The sequence below is a fragment of the Pygocentrus nattereri genome, chromosome 7 (assembly GCF_015220715.1).
Source record: "Pygocentrus nattereri isolate fPygNat1 chromosome 7, fPygNat1.pri, whole genome shotgun sequence".
In the NCBI taxonomy this organism is placed as follows: Eukaryota; Metazoa; Chordata; class Actinopteri; order Characiformes; family Serrasalmidae; genus Pygocentrus; species Pygocentrus nattereri.
Window position 1 is genome coordinate 41,984,393 of NC_051217.1, and position 19,928 is coordinate 42,004,320.

General features: G+C 43.0%; 2 protein-coding genes across 5 annotated transcripts in view; one reads left to right on the plus strand and one right to left on the minus strand.

Moving 5' to 3' along the window:
* ulk3 (unc-51 like kinase 3) overlaps positions 1-3,783 on the minus strand; it is a 34,134-nt gene extending 30,351 nt beyond the window's left edge. Inside the window, exons 1-4 of one of the 4 annotated variants that reach the window (XM_037539773.1) lie at positions 3,650-3,783; positions 3,373-3,538; positions 1,684-1,813; positions 737-877 (exon numbers count right to left, since the gene is read on the minus strand). In XM_037539773.1, the coding sequence (XP_037395670.1) occupies positions 737-877; positions 1,684-1,803 (261 nt within the window). In that variant the 5' untranslated portion in view covers positions 1,804-1,813; positions 3,373-3,538; positions 3,650-3,783. Of the gene's footprint in view, positions 1-736; positions 878-1,683; positions 1,814-3,179; positions 3,539-3,649 lie in introns of all 4 variants that reach the window. The other 3 variants (XM_017686240.2, XM_017686241.2, XM_017686242.2) reach the window with 3 other exon arrangements.
* Positions 3,784-4,536: 753 nt separating this feature from the next.
* tars3 (threonyl-tRNA synthetase 3) overlaps positions 4,537-19,928 on the plus strand; it is a 28,162-nt gene continuing 12,770 nt past the window's right edge. Inside the window, exons 1-10 of the mRNA XM_017686237.2 lie at positions 4,537-4,875; positions 5,798-5,896; positions 7,469-7,656; positions 11,485-11,608; positions 13,091-13,215; positions 13,791-13,908; positions 14,000-14,064; positions 14,253-14,331; positions 16,056-16,202; positions 19,705-19,803. Coding sequence (XP_017541726.2) covers positions 4,573-4,875; positions 5,798-5,896; positions 7,469-7,656; positions 11,485-11,608; positions 13,091-13,215; positions 13,791-13,908; positions 14,000-14,064; positions 14,253-14,331; positions 16,056-16,202; positions 19,705-19,803 — 1,347 coding nt within the window. The 5' untranslated portion in view covers positions 4,537-4,572. The remainder of the gene's footprint in view (positions 4,876-5,797; positions 5,897-7,468; positions 7,657-11,484; positions 11,609-13,090; positions 13,216-13,790; positions 13,909-13,999; positions 14,065-14,252; positions 14,332-16,055; positions 16,203-19,704; positions 19,804-19,928) is intronic.

Genomic DNA, 19,928 nt, shown 5'->3' on the forward strand with positions numbered 1-19,928 from the left:
TTATTACTCATTAGTTCGGCCAATTATTTCCCCTGTTGGTTTATGAAATAATGAACGCTGCAAAATAATAAATTCATAATTTCACACTTGCTTTTCATCAAGGATGTAAGGATGTGGGAATTCTAAGCTGATGGAGACATCCAATATTTTTCAGGTGCAAAAGTTAAGTTTTGGATTATAAATTAAGATTAAGTGACCCTTATTAGTCGCACGACGGGGAAATTTCACCTCCGCATTTAACCCATCCGAGCAGTGAAACACCACATACACACCAGTGAGCACACACACACTAGGGGGCAGTGAGTACTTGCCCGGAGCTGTGGGCAGCCCTATCCGCAGCGCCCAGGGAGCAGTTGGGGGTTACGTGTCTTGCTCAAGGACACCTCAGTCATGTGGTGTCGGCTCTGGGGATCGAACCGGCGACCTTCCGGTCACAAGGCTGGTTCCCTAACCTCCAGCCCATGACCACCCCATAAAAGCATGTCAGTGGGATTACATCAAATTTTATAAACAGAAATATAACATTTACTGGCACAGGGTTACAAATGAAGAGAACGGCACATTCTGGCCTTTTGGAACGCAATAAATATTATTTCAAAGTAACAGGCAATTCTGAGCTGATCCTGAGGTACAAATGTTGTGTATCATTATGCTATTTTTTGCCACACCACCCACCCTTATTGTTATTGGGACATAAGAAGATGCAAGGAGTTCTAAAAAATATGTCTATGTCTACCTGGAAGTCCTTAAGCTGCACGATGTGTGGATGGCGCACCGTCTTCAGGATCTCAATCTCCGTCAGCAGGTTTTCCATAGAAGCCTTGTTGAGACTCTTCTTGCTGACCACCTTCACGGCCACAGCCTCTCTGCTGTCAGTCTGAAATGAAAACAAACAGTGTTACTTGTAAAAGCAAGTCAAAATGAATGGATTTGTCAGCCTTCAGGGTAGATCTGAAATTCTGACACTCATCCAAATGCACTTCATTAAGGGGGAACTGGTCTATGGCAGCGTCTGCCAGCTGCATATTACAGTCAATACAATTCTACTCTTTCATGCCAGTTCACACCTCCGCTTCTCAAGATGTCAGGTGACCTTATAGGTTTCAGGACACCATAGGTGTGAATCAACCTCACTGAAGATTTCCCACCACCCAGTTGTCTCGGATGAGAGTCTAAACGTCTTCGCAAGTCCAGCCACCATAGCTGTAGACACCTGCTTGTCCAGTGCTTCTCCTGAAATCAAGGGTGTTAATAGAGAGTTTCATTCTCTGCTGCAGTGTCAGCCTCTACGCTTCTGAAAAGGCTAGATGTTAGAACACTGCTGTGAGGATCTGATTGTATTCAGGCATAAGAGCATTAGTGAGGTCAGGTACTGATGGTGGATGATCAGTTCTCGATCATAAACTCATCCCAAAGGTACTGGATGGAGCTCCATCACTCCAGAGAATGCAGTTACTCCAATGGCAGGGGGCTTTATACCCCTCTAGCCTGGGAAAGCTCATGAGCGACTGCTCTAAAGTGTCCCACTCTACTGGTCAATGCTTTGTCTATAGAGCTTATGCAAGCTGTGTGCATCATTGAATGCCAGTGTCAGCAATGGGTGCAGCTGAATTCACAAATTAAAAGGTGCGTCTGGATACCTTCATGCATTCTGGACTAGGCTAAAACTCAGATCAGACCCACCTTCCTGTAGGCTTTGTAGACTGTTGCATAGGTACCACTACCAAGTTTCTCGGTCAGAATGAAGTCGGCGAGCTTCGGCGGGGCAAAGCTCGAGGCCATGCTTCTCTGTACGGGGCACATCCACCAGTTCCTAACAACAACAGAACACACTGCTAACTACACACACTACTCACAAAAAGTTAGGGATATTTGGCTTTCGGGTGAAATTTACGCAAACTGTAAAAAGTTCACGCTACAGTGATGTTACATTATGAAAGTAGGGCATTTAAGTAAAAGCATGCAGTGGCGATTTCCTCATCTCAAACTATTTATGGAAAGAAAAGCCAACAGCAGTGGCGGGTAAACCCCAACAAAAAAAATGTCAGGGTCTCAATAACCGTCTCATGCTGTTCACAAGTCGACTCAAGGTCTGCTGAGACAGGGCGTCCCACTCTTCTTGAACGGCGGCCCTCGGGTCATTGAGGTTCTGGGGTACAGAGTTACGAGCCTCTACACGGCGGCTCAGCTGATCCCATAGGTTTTCTATGGGATTGAGGTCTGGAGAAAGTGCAGGCCGCTCCATTTGAGGTGCCCCAGTCTCCAGCAGCCGTTCCCTAACAATGTGACCTCGATGAGCTAGAGCATCGGCGCCCATGAAGAAGAAATGAGGCCTGTGTTGTTCATGCAGAGCCACAATGACTGGATTAATGATGTTATTCAGTAGTTTGGGCCACTGGGTCACTGTACCACTCACAAAGTGTAGGGCAGTTCTGTATTGACTGGACACACCTGCCCACACTGTAACACCACCACCACCACCACCACCACCACCACCTCACCGTTAAGCTCCTTGTTAGAGAACAGCAAGTTGTGCAAAAAGCACTGAAACACTGAACAGCTGGACATGTGCATTCAAAAGTTTAGAGAAGGTCACATTAAGTTCACCTGTAGAGGTTAGAGTACATTGTAGGCTCATCCTGAAATTTCACCTGAAAGCCAAACATCCCTGACTGAGTAGTATACACTCACTGGCCACTTTATTAGGTACAACAGTGCATTTAGGCATGTAGAGGTGGTCAAGACAACCTGCTGAAGTGCAGACCGAGCATCAGAACGGGGAAGAAAGGGGATTTAAGGGGCTTTGAACGTGGCGTGGTTGTTGGTGCCAGACGGGCTGGTCTGAGTATTTCAGAAACTGCTGATCTACTGGGATTTTCACACACAGCCATCTCTAGGGTTTACAGAGAACGGTCCGAAAAAGAGAAAATATCCAGTGAGCGGTCAGTTGTGTGGACGAAAATGCCTTGTTGATGTGAGAGGTCAGAGGAGAATGGGCAGACTGGTTCCAGATGATAGAAAGGCAACAGGAACTCAAATAACCAACCAACATCTCTGAGGAACGTTTCCAACACCTTGTTGAAAGTCTGCCACGAAGAATTAAAGCAGTTCCAACCTTTTACTACCTAATAAAGTGACCGGTGAGTGTGTATTCATCAATGCGAAGACCAAGTGCTTACACTGTGACCAGGGATTCTCCAAGCTTCTCAAAGTAAGCAAATCCCTCTCCTATTTACTGAGTTTCCTGGCAGGAACAGGTCCTCTGAGAAGCTTCATGAACGCAGGCCCAAACTAGATGTTGAGGAAGTTCATACAGCTACATTTCAGGTGTGCTCTCAAAATGAAACCGCTTCAGTCGGATTTCACGGTCACCTGAGGGGTTTTTCACCAAGCAGGGCTTCTCAGCAAAGCTGGTTCACTTCTGCCAGAAGGAAGAACTGCCCAAAAGACCCCAAACACACGTCCTGTATCTCCCGTCTTCGCCGACTGGACAGCGCTGGACTCCTGTTTACCTTCCGTCATCCGGCCAGCGTCGCTGCTAAATGACAAGCACAACGACACACAGCGACAGACCCGCCTCAGTTTAAGCTGTAAGGGTCGTTTATTATTGTAATCAGTCGTGTTTTCCGAAGTATTTACGTTCCCTTACCGAATAAACCGGCCACTTCAGGTCAGTGAACTACAGTCCAGTGTTTTCATCCCGTCCACGCTCGCCGTCAGCTGAACATGACGTAGGCACCCTGCGAACAAAGCACCCAGCGCTGCCCTCTAGCGGACACATGGCGTATCGCCACTGAATCCCGCCGCCACAACATTTCCAGAAACGAAACGCTAAAACATCCTTAAAACAAGACGCATAGAAATGTAAGATTCATAAATGATGTACAGATAACATTCCTGACATTCGCGCCCCGCTCGCGGCGTTTCTTTTTTTTATTATTATTATCATTATTCATTTTAAACTTTTAATATCTAACCACCTTCAGACAGCCTGTAGCCGCTTTACTTGATCTTATTTATTCTTCACTTTCATTTTTTGGTTTAGTTCTTCTCTTAGTTCTTTATTTATTTGTTTGTTTATTTTATTGATTGATTGATTTTTTTTTCATTATTTTATTTTTAATAGTTTTGCATCATTGCTTTTATTTGTATTATTTGTATTATTGTATTATTATTTATTTGTATTATTGTATTATTATTATTTTAGTCATTATTCATTATTCTTAATCTCTGATCATTTAAACCTCAAGTTTTATTTTTTTAATCTATTTTTTATCTTTTCTTCGCTGTTATTTCAAATTTTCTTTTCATTTAAAATGATTAAACGTAGTTATTATTTTCTTTGTCACGTCAGTCCCTGTTTTAAATGCTCGGCTTCATTGAAAATGAGAGTTGCCCTTACTTCCGAGTCAAAATAAAGGTTGATTGATTATTATTGTTCTTATTGTTTGTTCGCACGCTGCCTCCCCGCGAGTGTCCACTAGATGTCGCCAAATACGCTTTTCTCACAAGTCACTAAATGAATAAATGAGTAAAGACCGGGGTGGTGGTCGAGAGGAGGGGGATTTAAAGATGGCGGAGCGCGTGGCCGCACGTTTGGCCGCTCAGGAGCGGCAGATTGAGGCTCTGGGGAGGGAGATAGGCCGCCTCCGGGACGGCCTGATCACCGGCCATGTCGCCGCCGAGCTGGCGAGCAGCGCGGAGCTGGAGAACCTGCGCAGCGAGAACGAGAAACTCAAATACCGGCTGGTTCACCTCCGCCGGGGGCTGCAGGCCGAGCTGGCGCTGGAGCTGGACGCGGGGGGAGACCACGAGAAGAAGGACGGACAGCAGGCGGCCGGGAAGCAACCCCCCAAAGAAAGCGCAGCCCAGAAGGTTGGCGCAGCTATAATCACGGAGAAGGGCTGCGCGATATATCGCCTGTATCGTTATCGCGGTATATTACTGGCTCTGCAGCGTCGATGCGGCGTTAGGCTTCAACCTATCGCAAAGTCTGCTGCTGTGTGTTGTGACCAATCACAGACCTTCCCGATGACGCTTATCAATGCGTTTTCAGTACCTTAGAAGCCAAAATAATTGCGATGTGTAACCAAACATGATTTCAGTGAGCCAGATGTTTTCTATGGAAGCTTTGAATGGATTTGCGCAGTTTTCTCTGCGAACCAGTCGTTTTCATTTGCTTTCTTGAGATCTCAAGTCATTCATATTACATTTACGGCATTTGGCTGACGCTCTTATCCAGAGCGACTTACAATTTGATCGTCTTACGCAGGTGGTGTTAGGAGTCTTGCCCAAGGACTCTTATCGGTATAGTGTAGGGGGCTTACCCAGGCGGGGGATTGAACCCCCCAGTCTACAGCGAAGAAGGCAGAGGTGTTACCCACTACACTGTCCAACCACCGTATTGTTTGTACGGCATGTTTTCTCGAGATCTCAAAGCCATTGTCACAACCTACCGCGTGTTGCTTTGATAAGACGATGTCTATGCTGTGATGACAATATAAATAATACGAGATCATGAGAAAGTAGCATTTGGTTTGCTGTGGGGGCCTAAACATCACAAGATCTCAAGAAATCCAATGTAAATAAGCCATTGCCGTGGCCTTTTAGGGCTTCCGTTGTTTTCCTGATTTTAGCAGTATATTAATTTGTTTGCTGCGTTATGAAGTGGGTCAGTAATGCATGGGGCTCATAAGAATGCAGATATTGCTGGACGTGGTCAGCTGCGGCTGGATGGGGGTTGAATTATCTAGGGTGAATATTGTTTTCTAATATTTTCCTTTGCTGACGCTTGTAGAAAGCTGCTCCGCCCAAAACTCCTGACGGCTCCAGTACAGCAGAGAAGAGCAAGAAGAAGGAGAAACCCGGAGGAGGAGGAGGAGGAGGAGTGGGGGAGGTATTTCAAAGCCTTTTCTCTCTGTGTGATGATTAGAGCTGATAAAAGCAGCTCATGATCCACAGCCTACATGCATTGCACTGGTATTGCATCAGCAGCGTCCTCCTTCCGTACAGGCTAGATTTGGTGTGTCCGTATTTATACTGACCTGGGAACAGACGTCTTGGTTCGGGGCGCTGATAGCAGAGCTGCTCCATCCCCATCCTGGACATCCACCACCCTGGAAAGATCAGATTCCTCCATCTACGCTGCAAAAAATACTGTGGTCTAAATACTAAGTGAAATGATCTTAATTCTAGTTGCAATATCCAGTAGGTCTTATTTTCAGATGGTTGTACACTTTATTATGAGATAATTTAGCTTATTTCTAGATATTTTTACCCGTTTTAAGTCATTTTTTAAAAGGAAAATTATCTCGCTGTGCTGGCTAACACATTTCTTAAAACAAGCAAAATGATTGGCTAATATAGTGAGAAGATATTACTTAATAACACTTGAGTCAAAATGTTTGGAAAGGAGGGAAATAATCTTAGAATAAACTCACAACAGTCTCAGCAGGAGGAATGTCGGATTTATGTAACATTTTACTTGACAAGATGCTAGATACCATTTTTTTTGCTGTGTAAATCGGATGTTGAACATGATGAAAATGTTAAAAAGGAGGCTGATCGGGTCTCATAAAGGGAATTATTTAGTCCAAAAAATTTCAAGGAAAGGACAAGGGAGCCCTTCCACCCCCCCCCCCCCCCCAAACCCCCCACCCCCCGGTTTATTCTAGTCTTCTTTTACCATTATAGGCCATGAGTCAAGTCAAATGTATTTTTATAGCCTTTTTTTTATGACGGATGTCGTCACAGAGCAGCTTCACAGAATTCCAGTAAAGACAGAGTTGAATGTAAAACCCCCAGGTGAGCAAGCCGGGGCCACAGTGGCAAGGAGAACCTCCCTCAGAGCTGAGGAAGAAACCTTGGGAGGAACCAAACTCACTAGGGGGGGGACCCATCCTCCTCTGGTCAGACAACATACAGAATGATTATACTACTAATATTAATAGCAGTAGTATTAGTAGTAGTAATAGCTAGGAGTCCATGAGAACTTGAATGTAGGGTGGGCTGTGAGCACTGCAGTGATTATCCTGCATATCGCTGCTTTCAGAACGACGGCTTGTATCTCCAGTTTTGTCTTTTTGACACAATTTGAAAGTACCTGTTATTCTTTACATGGCCTGTAAATTTCATGATAAATGGACCGAAAGAAACGGCCCAAAATTGCTTGGAAAAAACTCTGGTTCCATTGACTTGCATTAAAATTAAAGTAGGTTTTTTTCTTCTCCTGAAAAGTTACCATTTTGGAGATACAAGGTTTTGTTCTGACGACGGTGATACATTCACACATGTTCCTGTACAACTGCACTAATAAATCCTCCTCCTTTTAAAACGGCTTCTGTTCAGCGTCGCTGTGCATGACGAGGGTTCTGCTGAGTATGCAGGCCCCTAGTATCCAGTGGAGTCGGTGTAGCTCCAGTGGCAGATCGTTTTACCTACATGCTAATGACGTCTTCCCCTGCCGCAGCTGAACCCTTGGCCTGGCTACATCTCTGAGCGCTTGGAGCTGTACGACAGACTGAAGAAGGAGAGCGATGCTGTTCTAGCCAAGCAGGCAGCAAGCAGCCAGCCCGTTTCAGTCCAGCTACCTGATGGGCAGAAAGTGGAGGCGCGTTCCTGGATCACCACCCCGTACCAGCTGGCCTGCGGCATCAGGTGCGCAATCGGGGTTCTTTCCTTTAAAGGAGTCGATTGTTAAACTCTGCGTTCCCCTAAATTCAGTTCATCAGCCAAGACATGCTGGATGTCTGAAGTCCACACTCGTGCGTTCCTTTGTCGCTGTGGAGCCAAATGCATGCTGGGTATTGCAGTGAGAAGACGATGACGAGCAAAAAACACAAAAATGGGTCAAAATTTTAAATCCCATCAAACCAATGAGGCTGAAATTAACGCTGCGTTGTGTTTTAAGACGGAGATATGTAAATAGCCTCTGTTCTGATTGGTTCCCCTGTGTTGTGATTCGTTCAGAGGGCTGTCCAGGCTGAAACACCCTTTATAACTTCAGCATGAATGGGTGAGGCTGCAGTGATGTAGGCTATAAGGTAGCTATATCTAATAATAGGTTTTGTTGTCAATTGAAATGATCTAAATTGTAGTCGATATTTCTAATATTTCTTATTTTAAGATTGTTGCACACTTAAGATTCCAAGATAATTTAGCTTATTTCTAGATATTTTTCCTGTTTTAAGTCATTATTCAAAGAAAAATTATCTCGCTGCACTGGCAAGCACGTTTCTTAAAACCAGCAAAATGATTTGCCAGTATAGTGAGAGAATATTCCTTAATAAAATTCCGAAAAACGAGTGAAAATGTTTGGACCTGAGGGAAATAATCTTAAGATAAGCTTACAGCAGTCTCAGCAGGAGAAATACTGGATTTATCGACTAGATTTAGGATCATTTTACTTGACAAGATACCGTTTTTTGCAGTGTAGGGGTAGAAATTTAATGTTCAGCATGATAAAAATGTTAAAGAGGCTGATCAGCTCTCATGAAAGGAATTATTTTGTCCAAAAAAATTCAAGGAAGGAACAATGGACCCCTTCCACCCCTCCACCACCACCACCACCTGAGTTCAATCTCATATGGGAGGTCTAAGACCCTCCAGTACCTCCTCACTTCATATCATGAATGATGAGTCTAACAGGTTTTGTTGTCATCACAACAGGCCATTTTTTGCAGCTAGTTGCCATATACAGTGGGGAGAACAAGTATTTGATACACTGCTGATTTTTCAGGTTTTCCCACTTGCAAAGCATGTAGAAGACTGTAATTTTTATCATAGGTACTCTTCAACTGTGAGTGATGGAATCTAAAACAAAAATCCAGAAAAATACATTGTATGATTTTTAAATAATTCATTTCCATTTTATTGTGTGAAATAAGTATTTGATCATCTATCAACCAGTAAGAATTTTGGCTCTCACAGACATGTTACTTCTTCTTTAAGAAGCCCTCCTGTTCTCCACTCATTACCTGTATTAACTGCACCTGTTTGAACTCGTTACCTGTATAAAAGACACCTGTCCACACACTCAATCAGTCAGACTCCAGCATCTCCACAATGCCCAAGACCAGAGAGATGTGTAAGGACATCAGGGATAAAATTGCAGACCTGCACAAGGCTGGGATGGGCTACAGGACAATAGGCAAGCAGCTTGGTGAGAAGGCAACAACTGTTGGTGCAATTATTAGAAAATGGAAGAAATGCAAAATAACAGAAAATCTCCCTCGGTCTGGGGCGCCATGCAAGATCTCACCTCGTGGAGCATCAATGATCTTGAGGAAGATGAGGAATGAGCCCAGAACTACACGGCAGGACCTGGTCAATGACCTGAATAGAGCTGGGACCACAGTCTCAAAGAAAACAATCAGTAACACTCTACGCCGTCAAGGATTAAAATCCTGCAGTGCACGCAAGGTGCCCTTCCTCAAGCCAACACATGTCAAAGCCCGTCTGAAGTTTGCAAATGACCATCTGAATGATCCAGAGGAGGAATGGGAGAAGGTCATGTGGTCTGATGAGACAAAAATAGAACTTTTTGGTTTAAACTCCACTCGTCATGTTTGGAGGAAGAAGAATGATGAGTACAACCCCAAGAACACCATCCCAACCATGAAGCATGGTGGTGGAAACATCATTCTTTGGGGATGCTTTTCTGCAAAGGGGACAGGACGACTGCACCGTATTGTGGGAAGGATGGATGGGGCCATGTATCGTGAGATTTTGGCCAACAACCTCCTTCCCTCAGTAAGAGCACTGAAGATGGGTCGTGGCTGGGTCTTCCAGCATGATAATGATCCAAAACACACAGCCAGGGCAACTAAAGAGTGGCTCCGTAGGAAACATCTTAAGGTCCTGGAGTGGCCTAGCCAGTCTCCAGACCTGAATCCAATAGAAAATCTTTGAAGGGAGCTTAAAGTCCGTGTGGCCCAGCGACAGCCACGAAACCTGAAGGCTCTGGAGGAGATCTGTATGGAGGAGTGGGCCAAAATCCCTGCTGCAGTGTGTGCAAACCTTGTCAAGAACTACAGGAAACATCTCATCTCTGTAATTGCAAACAAAGGTTTCTGTACCAAATATTAAGTTTCTTTTTCTGGTGTATCAAATACTTATTTCACACAATAAAATGGAAATTAATTATTTGAAAATCATACAATGTATTTTTCTGAATTTTTTTTTTTAGATTCCATCACTCACAGTTGAAGAGTACTTATGATAAAAATTACAGTCTTCTACATGCTTTGCAAGTGGGAAAACCTGAAAAATCAGCAGTGTATCAAATATTTGTTCTCCCCACTGTAGGCTGTGGATGGATGTGAGAGTGAATGGAATGTTTTGAAACTTTAACAGCTTTTATCTCCTACATATTTCCATATGAGCCCTTTAACGTACACAACATGGCAACATTAGCATAGCTAAAAACAGAAGTACAGTTTTTGTCCTCTTTTGTCTGCACTTTGTCCTTTTAGTTTGTGGTTAGTAGTGGTTGGTTAGTGTAGTGGGTAACACCTCTGCCTTCTATGCTGTAGACTGGGGTTCAATCACCCTACACTATACCAATAAGAGTCCTTGGGCAAGACTCCTAACACTGCCTTAGCATACCTGTGTAAAATGATCAAATTGTAAGTAGCTCTATATATGAGCGTCAGCCAAATGCTGTAAATGTAGTTTGGATAACGCTGTCATACGGTGTCAAAAACCACATAAGCAACTCTGTTACAGATTAACAAACACCAGCCAGTGTGAAACTGAAGAACTGAACATCAAACACGAAACGTGTCCTCTAATAACCGCAAAAGAAAACGGCTTTCTGTTACAGCGACAGTAATGCGCTTCACGTTATAATGACATCATTCACTACACAATAATACAGCTTTACGTTTATGTCACAAGGCACGTGGGCACAATCTTATCCAGCCCACAGGAGTATTTTAACTTTCTGTTAATGTTAGCCTGTTTCACAATGCGCTGCACTACAGTCCCCAGCATGCACTGCAACGCTATGTTCACTCCAACTCTCCTACCCCAGCCACAGTCTATGGGCCAGCGGTTCTACACTGTTGATTTCTACACAATTCCACACCAGTCGAGTCGCCAAACACACACAGCATTTCTGCTGCAGTACCAACCAATATAACCCCTTAATGTTGGCTTAGCAACTCATAAACTGAGCCGAAGGTTTAATGAACCTGTAGCAGAGATAGGATGCCAGGGGTCTAGTTCGAGCAGATGATTAGGTTTAAAAGCCAAGCCGCTGAGAATATTAGAATTTTTAATATTTCACGGATTCATGTGATATTTTAAGGTTTACTCCAAGTGCCTGTATTTTACTGTTGAAGTTTATAGCACAACATTAATTATTAAATGAAGAAACATTTTTTTTTCTCTGGCCCACGGATTTGTTGAGACTGTCTAAAATGGCCCTTTGACTCATTGAGTTTGACCCCCCCCGGTTTATGTTGTGTCTGTATGCTGTTGCAGTCAGGGCCTGGCCGACAACTGCGTGATCGCTCGCGTGGATGGGGACCTGTGGGATCTGGACCGTCCGCTGGAGAAGGACTGCTCTCTGGAGCTGCTGCGCTTTGACCATGAAGACGCCCAGGCTGTGAGTGTCTGATTCTGACCTTTCACTCTTAACGTGGTCGTCCGGTCCAGCTGTGTAGTGTTTCCTGCACCTCATATAGACTAGAGCAGTGGGTTTCAACCCCAGTCCTAGCCAGCACTCTTTCAGCTATTCCCTGCCCCAATACCCCTGATCCAGCTCCGGAAGAGCTTGGTATACTGAACCACATATTAAGTGATGTTGCTCTCCCTATTAATATATGGTGATTCTCTTTTATTAGCACGCTGCCCAGCAAAGATTTTGGACACCTAGGTGTTGAACATGCTTTCAGTAATGTTGATTAGCAAATTTGGCTCGTAGTTGGAATAACAACTTATTAAATAAATAAATGAATTAATCGCTTCTCTGCCTTTCGGCTAAGATCACGTGTAGTATCTCCGTCTGCTCCGTGCGTCAGCCTGGTATTGCAGCACCTCCTTTTAGGAACCAGTCTTGTGACAGGAAGGTTGCTGGTTCAATCCCCTGAGCGGACAGTATGTGACTGACAGTGCCCTTGAGCAAGGCACCTAACCCCCAATTGCTCCCCGAGTACCGTGGATAGGGCTGCCCTGAGCAAGTGTGCTCACAGCCCCCCAGTGTGTGTTCACATTCACTAGTGTGTATGTGGTGTTTCACTTCATGGATGGGTTAAATGTGGAGGTCAAATTTCCCAGTTGTGGGACTAATAAGGGTCACTTAAATAATATCACAGCAGATATTTATCACCAAGTAAAAAGCAATGGGATTATTTCTGTTATCTTCATGAATATGTAGGTGTTATAATGAGTACATATACATAAACAATAACAGAATATGTTTACTTGTCTGGTTATTTTTGACAAAATAAACCTAGTCGGCCTGGTATGTGTATTAATATGTTAAAGGGGGAAAATTGTATATGTGAAAACGGTAAAGAAACCAGTCAGTAAGTTACAATGTACAGTGCATCATTACACAAACAAGCCTGCAAACCACTCTGACTCAGCTATGCCGTCATGCAGCCGTTCTGAAGCGAACATCTGGTGAAATTCCCATTAGTTATTCATGATGGGCAAAGAAAATATGCTTTTTAAAATTATTTTTAAAAAAGCTAGGAAAAAAGCTGTCTCCCAGACAACATTAAAAATGAATATATAAATAAAAACCAAAAAAAAAAACAAGGATAGATCCGTTTGTTACTCTAGCAGCTAGCTAATCTTGATCTGTACCAAATAATTAAGGTTTTTAAAAAAAAAACAAAAAAAAAACCCTGTTTCACAGTAGCCATAAAATTTCAGCCTTCTTTGCAGTCTTCTCAACTTAGTCTTATAATTTATTTATTTATAAGTTATTTATTTAGCAGTCACCTCTTTTTTTTTTTTTTTTTTTTTCTTTACAATAACAAACATTTCCGAAGCGATTTCCCTTTTGGCCACTAGGGGGGCAGAAAGGGGTTTATTATGCTATGATCTGTCCAAAGTCATGTCTCTCTCACTTTTCTTTCAGGTCTACTGGCACTCCAGTGCTCATATCCTGGGTGAAGCGATGGAGCGCTTCTACGGGGGCTGCCTCTGTTATGGACCACCTATTGAAAATGGCTTCTACTATGATATGTTCCTGGATGGGCAGAAGTGAGTGTAGAGGGTTTTTACTTCTTCTTCTTTTGGCTGCTCCCTTTAGGGGTCACCACAGCGGATCATCTGCCTCCATCTTGCCCTATCCACTGCCTCCTCTACTTTTACACCAACCATCTCCATGTCCACCTTCACTACATCCATAAACCTTCTCTGAGGTCCACCTCTTCTCCTTCTACCCGGCAGCTCCATCTCCAACATTCTTTGCCCAATATATCCACTATTCCTCCTCAACAGATGTCCAAACCATCTCAACCTGGCCTCTCTGGCTTTATCTCCAAACTGCTCCACCTTCACTGTCCCTCTGATCTGCTCATTTCTAATCTTGTCCATCCTCGTCACTCCCAACGAAAATCTCAGCATCGTAGAGGTTTTTTACTGAAGAGAAATAAGAATAAACGATGAGGTTTTGCCTTTAAACTACACGACATAAGGCTGTATCCTGTAATATAATGCAGGTTGTTTTATGGGCTCCCACTACATAAACATATGTCTATAACTAATTCACTGTACATTTTTAGGTTTAATATTGGAGAAATGGTAAACGATTGGCATGGTTTTGTCTCTATTAGAGGAGTGTCGAGCACAGAGTTTGGGGATCTGGAAGCTCTTTGTAAAGGCATCGTGAAGGATAAACAGCCATTTGAGAGACTGGAGGTTAGCAAGGAAACATTGCTGGAGATGTTTAAGGTAAGTAAATGTACGCAGTGCATAATATATAGGCTTACTTTGTTATATTATATGTGGGGAAAGAAAATATATGTTGGCTTTTGTTTCACAGTATAACAAGTTCAAGTGCCGCATCCTGAATGAAAAAGTGGACACGCCCACCACTACTGTGTACAGGTAAAATCAATAGGCAGCTGCAGAATTTAAACATGGAGCAGCGCTCAAATAAGACCTGTTTACTATGAGATAGATTAGATTAGATTGATGTTTGGTCAGTTTAGATTCCAGATATTTTGCAGTAATGTCTTTTTTTTTATATATATATATATATATATAAAAACTGGTTCTGTACGTCCATACCCTAGATGTGGCCCCCTTATTGACCTGTGCCGAGGTCCCCATGTACGTCATACGGGCAAGATCAAAGCGCTGAAGATCTACAAGGTATGAGAGAGTGAATAATCACACATTACAATAATGGAAAATATCAATTGTATAATTCATCAGTTTCATCTTTGGCATATCTGTACGGTCAAACTCACGTCTGGTCGAACCATCTGTAAACCCAAACTATTATCAGTATCATGTTCACACTTCAAGATGTTCTTTCAAGGGTTCTTCAGTAAAGAAAATGGTTCTATATAGAACCACGAACGCTCAAAGAACGCTTTGCATCGGGAACGCGTTCTTCAGGTTGATGTAGAACGCGCCGTCAATGGTTTTATATAGAACCTTTTTGAACATGGCTCTAAATAGCACCAAAAAATGTTCATGACGTCAAGCTTTAAAAGACGGAGGAACCCTTTGTATCTGTGTATCTGTACACTCAGACCGCTACGTGATGTAAATGTATAAGGGGCCTCGATCTGACCTGTTGGACTCCTCAAGTTGGTGGAAGGTTGGATGTGTATAACAATAACCTATGCGCACTGTTAGAGATGGCAAATCAACAATGTTCCACAAGCAATGACCAAGACATAATACCACACAACGAACACATGGCAGTGGTGATGGCAGCAAGGGAACCAGAGGCACACACGGCATAGGCTCCAGTTCCTGTGTGAGCTCTGACTCCAGGCTATATAGCCCATCGCTCCTCCCATGAAGGTCAGGTAGACTACCAACCTGCAAGGCACACGAATACACACACAGAGAACATACCCAGCGCCCAAACAGTGCCAGACCTGCACGTAACAGTGCTATCTAGAACCCGTTTCAAAAAAGATTCTATATAGAACCATCTACAGAACCATTCTCCATCAACCTGAGGAACCCTTTCATAAGGTTTTCTTCACTGAAGTGCCATTGTATTGAGAGTTTAATAACAATAATAATTATAATAGAAAAGAACAAGAGTACTAATAATTTGTGCACTTAGCAGTCCAGTAGAAATGTGGATGCACTTATTTTACCCACATATTGGAATAAACAAATGCTGAAACTGATCCATGTTCCGTTTAAAGACACATTGCACCGTGCTTTTGCTTTACGCTACTGACTCAGCCTTCAATGCAAAATACAGCTAGTGTAGAAGCATCATCCATTTCAGTAATACAGCATTTAAATATGCAAATTTAGGAAAATATTTACCCTGCACAGTCACATCATTATTAAAATGTAGTGGTGGTTTTAACACTCTTTGGTCAGCAGGGGGAGCTGTGCGCAGTGCCATTAGATTTGGACTTGCTGAATGCTGTTGCTTTATTGGCTCCCTATAGAAACATCTGCTTGAATTGAGGGTGCTTCATTTAAATGAGGTACTGGGGGGCTCGGGGGAGATTACATGCTCTGAAGCAGATTCATCATCTGTGCTCAAATCTCCACACCATACTAAAAGTTTCGTGAATCGGACGCAGAGCAGTTTATTGACGTTTGTTGACGTCATTGAAGGTTTTTACCCAACTTTAATGAATGAGGACCATTAAGCACATATTCCAAGGAACGTTGTGAGAGTATCATCATTATTATTAATGCTGTTGTTGGCCACTTGCCCTCGTCTTCCAGAGGGGTCTTTAGAGGCGGTGTATCCAAAGCTGTGCCGCCAGCTCAGCCGATTTGATTTTACACCCCCAAATTCCCCAAATCCGCACCAGTCTGTCTGCAGCAGGGCTTCCAGACTGTCTGTTGTCCTTCACACTCCGTCATGTTTGTTCTGTGGTTTTTTTTAGAACTCGTCCACCTACTGGGAAGGCCGCTCGGACATGGAGACGCTCCAGCGCATCTACGGCATCTCTTTCCCTGACAACAAGATGCTGAAGGAGTGGGAGCGCTTTCAGGAGGAGGCCAAGAACCGAGACCACCGCAAAATCGGGAAGGTAAGAAAGAGTCAGGAAAAACCAGCCTGGCCGCTTTGGCTGCTCTATTTTAGAAGTGTCAGCTTGGCGAGGATCATTTAGTCCTGTAGCCTCTTTCACTTGGCCATCTCATGGTGCAAGGAGATATGAACTCCTATAAACTATTACAGAGTATAACAGTACATCAAAAAACGCTCTAATACTTTAAAGCTAGAATCTGTCGGCCACATCTGTATCTATATCAATAGTTTAATCTCCTAGAACCGAAAACGAGTTGGCTAAAAACACCATATATTACAGTTCAAAAGACTGGAATTAATGTTTTCAATAGTGCAAGTGTATAAAATGATTCTATTATGTTAGAACTGCATATATTTAGGAAAAAAAAATGAATACATCACTAGAAAGCTGTAAATTAAACCTAAAAAAATTTTAGATCTGTTCAGAATGATCAACGGAGCTGCAGAAGAATGTAAAATGATGGTAAAAGCTGTATAACATGAATGAAGTCATTAAAGCAGTTGCTGAATTCTGTGAATAAACACTTGAAATATGGGTCTGCAACAGTAATGTGAGCCTCATTATACTCTGTGTGCTTATACTTATTATAGTCATGCATTATACTCTGCATATAGAGTAACTATACAGACTTTAGACATTAGAGAATCTCCAGGCTGAGCTGGGGTCTTCTTTCTAGAAACAAACAAACTGCATAGCCACAACCTGGATTACCCAGAGTGGAAGCAGGTGGGACGAAATGATATAGGGATTCGTAGGGATTCCTCAGTGCGGCTCAGTACTTGCAGGTCCTCTTAGACAGAATAATGAGCGTGTGGTTGTTTCCAAATCGGGAGAATGTGCTGTAGTTGGGACTAACAATGTAAAATCACATGGTAGTGCGTGATTTTCTCACCTGCTTTTAAGGGAACTGATCAAAGCAACTGCAGGCGAGCCTGAATGAGCATTTGCGATCCCAAATTGTCACAAAGCACTTCTATAAGTTGCAGTGGATCAACACAAAACACAAAAATACCCTCAAGGGTTCCTCAAATAAAGGAAAAACCTGATTTAACAACAATTTGAGAATTCAGTGGCATAAAAGTCATTGGCACTGATTGGCAGAGATGGGGGGAAACGGGATATGGTTAGAGGAGTCTTATTCATCCGTAATCTCCAGAAGTGGGATACAGCCCTGTAAGCTACAGTGAGGGAGTCTGGTGACCGATGCTGTGTGGGGCATTTTGTAGAGGGTATGGTCACTAAGTCAGTGCAAAGTTAGTATGGCTGAGCACCTGCATCCTGTTCTGTCCTGATGGGAGTGGTCACTTACTGGATAACGGCGCATTCATCCACAAGGCATGAGGGGATCACTGAATGGTTGGAGGAGTATGACAATGATGCAAATCATATCTTGTGCTCACCAGTCGCCAGATCTCAACCTAGCTCTCAACCACCACTATCATTAAACCACCAAGTGAGGAACCTGCTTCTGGAAAGATAGCGTTCTAGTACCTCAGTACAGTTCCAGAGATCTGTGGAATCTATGTTCTGGTGGCTCATGGTTGCACAGTAAGCACCTTTCTAACACCCAGTATTTTAAACGTATATTAAATGCATGCTGTAAAATGACACCTCGACTTAAATTGGCAGGGACACGTTGATATGACCTGTTGGAGTCTCTTGAGTTAGCTGTATATCAGACCCTCTAACCTTAGTTTGAATGCTATGTTTAAACTATATCTGAATGCTGCCGCTACATCTGTACCAAAAATAAGGCGTCTTTTTGTGTTAAAACTGAAAGTAGCATTACGGAGTCAAGAGAAAACGCCAAACATGATGTGCATGTTTTTGCGAGTCGCTCTGGAAACCCTGAAATAATAATTCAAGTCGGAGACATCGTAGCATTAATGTCAAGTGCACAGCCTTTGTGTGGCTCCATGTTTGTCTCAAATGCAAAATCAACAATCAAGTGACTATATGATGACAACGTATGGTAATTGAACTGTTTCAACACTCTTTCAACATGCTTTCTTCAGGTTCTTCCACTCGGCGAAGGGGTCTGAAGCACAACCCATTACAAAATGTTTTTCTGCACATTGCATGCAGTTACACAGTTCCACCAGAGAGGTGGAGGTTCTCCAAATCCCCAGAAATGCTGCTTTACCAGAGCCGGTTTATGAGAAATCTGGTCACTTCTTATTTCCCCCGTTATATCAAAAACAGGACTGCTAAACAGCCGAGGGCACCCGCAAGGAATTTCCTCAATGAATGGGAGTAAATGGTGCTCAACAGCTAAAAACGAAAAGTTAAAATAGTTTCTAATCACTCGCCCAGACCATTTTTTTTTAATTATTTTTTTTTAGAAAGTAGAAGGATGTACTAATTTGTTGGTGAGCAGAGCAGCTTATTGGCTGTTAGTGCTCACAGACGTCATGGACGAGTTTAAAAGCTCTTAACATATAACAGCAGTGGTGAAATGTTTTATGTAGTTCTGTTTTCAGGAAATTATTGTGTTCTTCTACATTTAAAATGTTTTAAGTATTTATAAACTATGATTTTGCTCAAATGCTTCACATCAAGCCGTTCATTTTGAGTTGGCTCAGGAGCGCCCTCTAGTGCTTGAGAACCCTGGAAGACAGAGTTGTAATTCTCTTTACAAGTTCTCTTTACTCTGCAAGTTTGGCCGATTAAGTTATTGTTTTATTTTTAACCCCATTTGAAAACACAGGCTGGATCGAAATTACCTGGAAAGAAACCTCATTACATTAATTACTCATTAAAATGGTCTTTTTTTACTTTCTCCTCCAACATGACCATTTCAGAGATGTGAGAGATGCTAAAAGCATAAACGCTGTAAATGTACATGAACACTTGTGAAATGCATAGAGCAAGTCTTCACTCTTTCTATCCGTCTCAGTGAAGAAGGGAGGTGAGAAGCGACTCCTGCTTATGTCAGATTCTCAATTAAAGTGTGATCGATATCCTCCGCCGTTCCCGTGACGACCAGCTGGTTCTTCAAGAGAAGACTTCCTGTTCTCTTCCTCTCGCTCTTCGCTCAGTAGGATATGTAGCTGATTGCCTCCTAATTAGACCAAAGAAGCTATACGGGGGGCACTTTTAACTGATTCTATTTTCAGTCGCGTACATCTAAAAGCAAAAGAACCGAAGACCACCGTGAGCCGTGTCGTGTCCTGGCCCGGTGCCACATGTTGGGAGTTTCTGGAGTTGGAGGGCTCTGAGAACAATTTGTCTTGTGAGTTGAGAGCAGATTTGATGCCATGTGTCACCTCGATTCCCTGTGGAGATGGAAAACTTCAGCCCCGCATGTCCTCCTCCTACAGAGAACATGAGTGGTCGTTATGTCCACTTTCTTCCTTTATCTGTTTTTTTTTTTTTTTTTTTTTTTTTTTTTTTTTTCTTATCTCCCCTTCTCTCTCTCTCTCTCTCTCTCTCTCTCTCTCTCTCTCTCTCTCTCTCTCTCTCTCTCTCTCTCTCTCTCTCTCTCTCTCTCAATATTTTCCAGGATCAGGAGCTGTTCTTCTTCCATGATCTGAGTCCAGGCAGCTGTTTTTTCCTCCCGCGTGGGGCCTACATCTACAACACACTCACCGAATTCATCAGGGTAAGGCCCTTCCTTTGTGATTTAAAGAGTAACTACACTCCACCAGGTGGGCTGGGCTGCTGTGGTTTTAGAGTTGGCGTACGTTAACAACCAGAAAATATGGAGAGTGACTGAATCAAACGGAA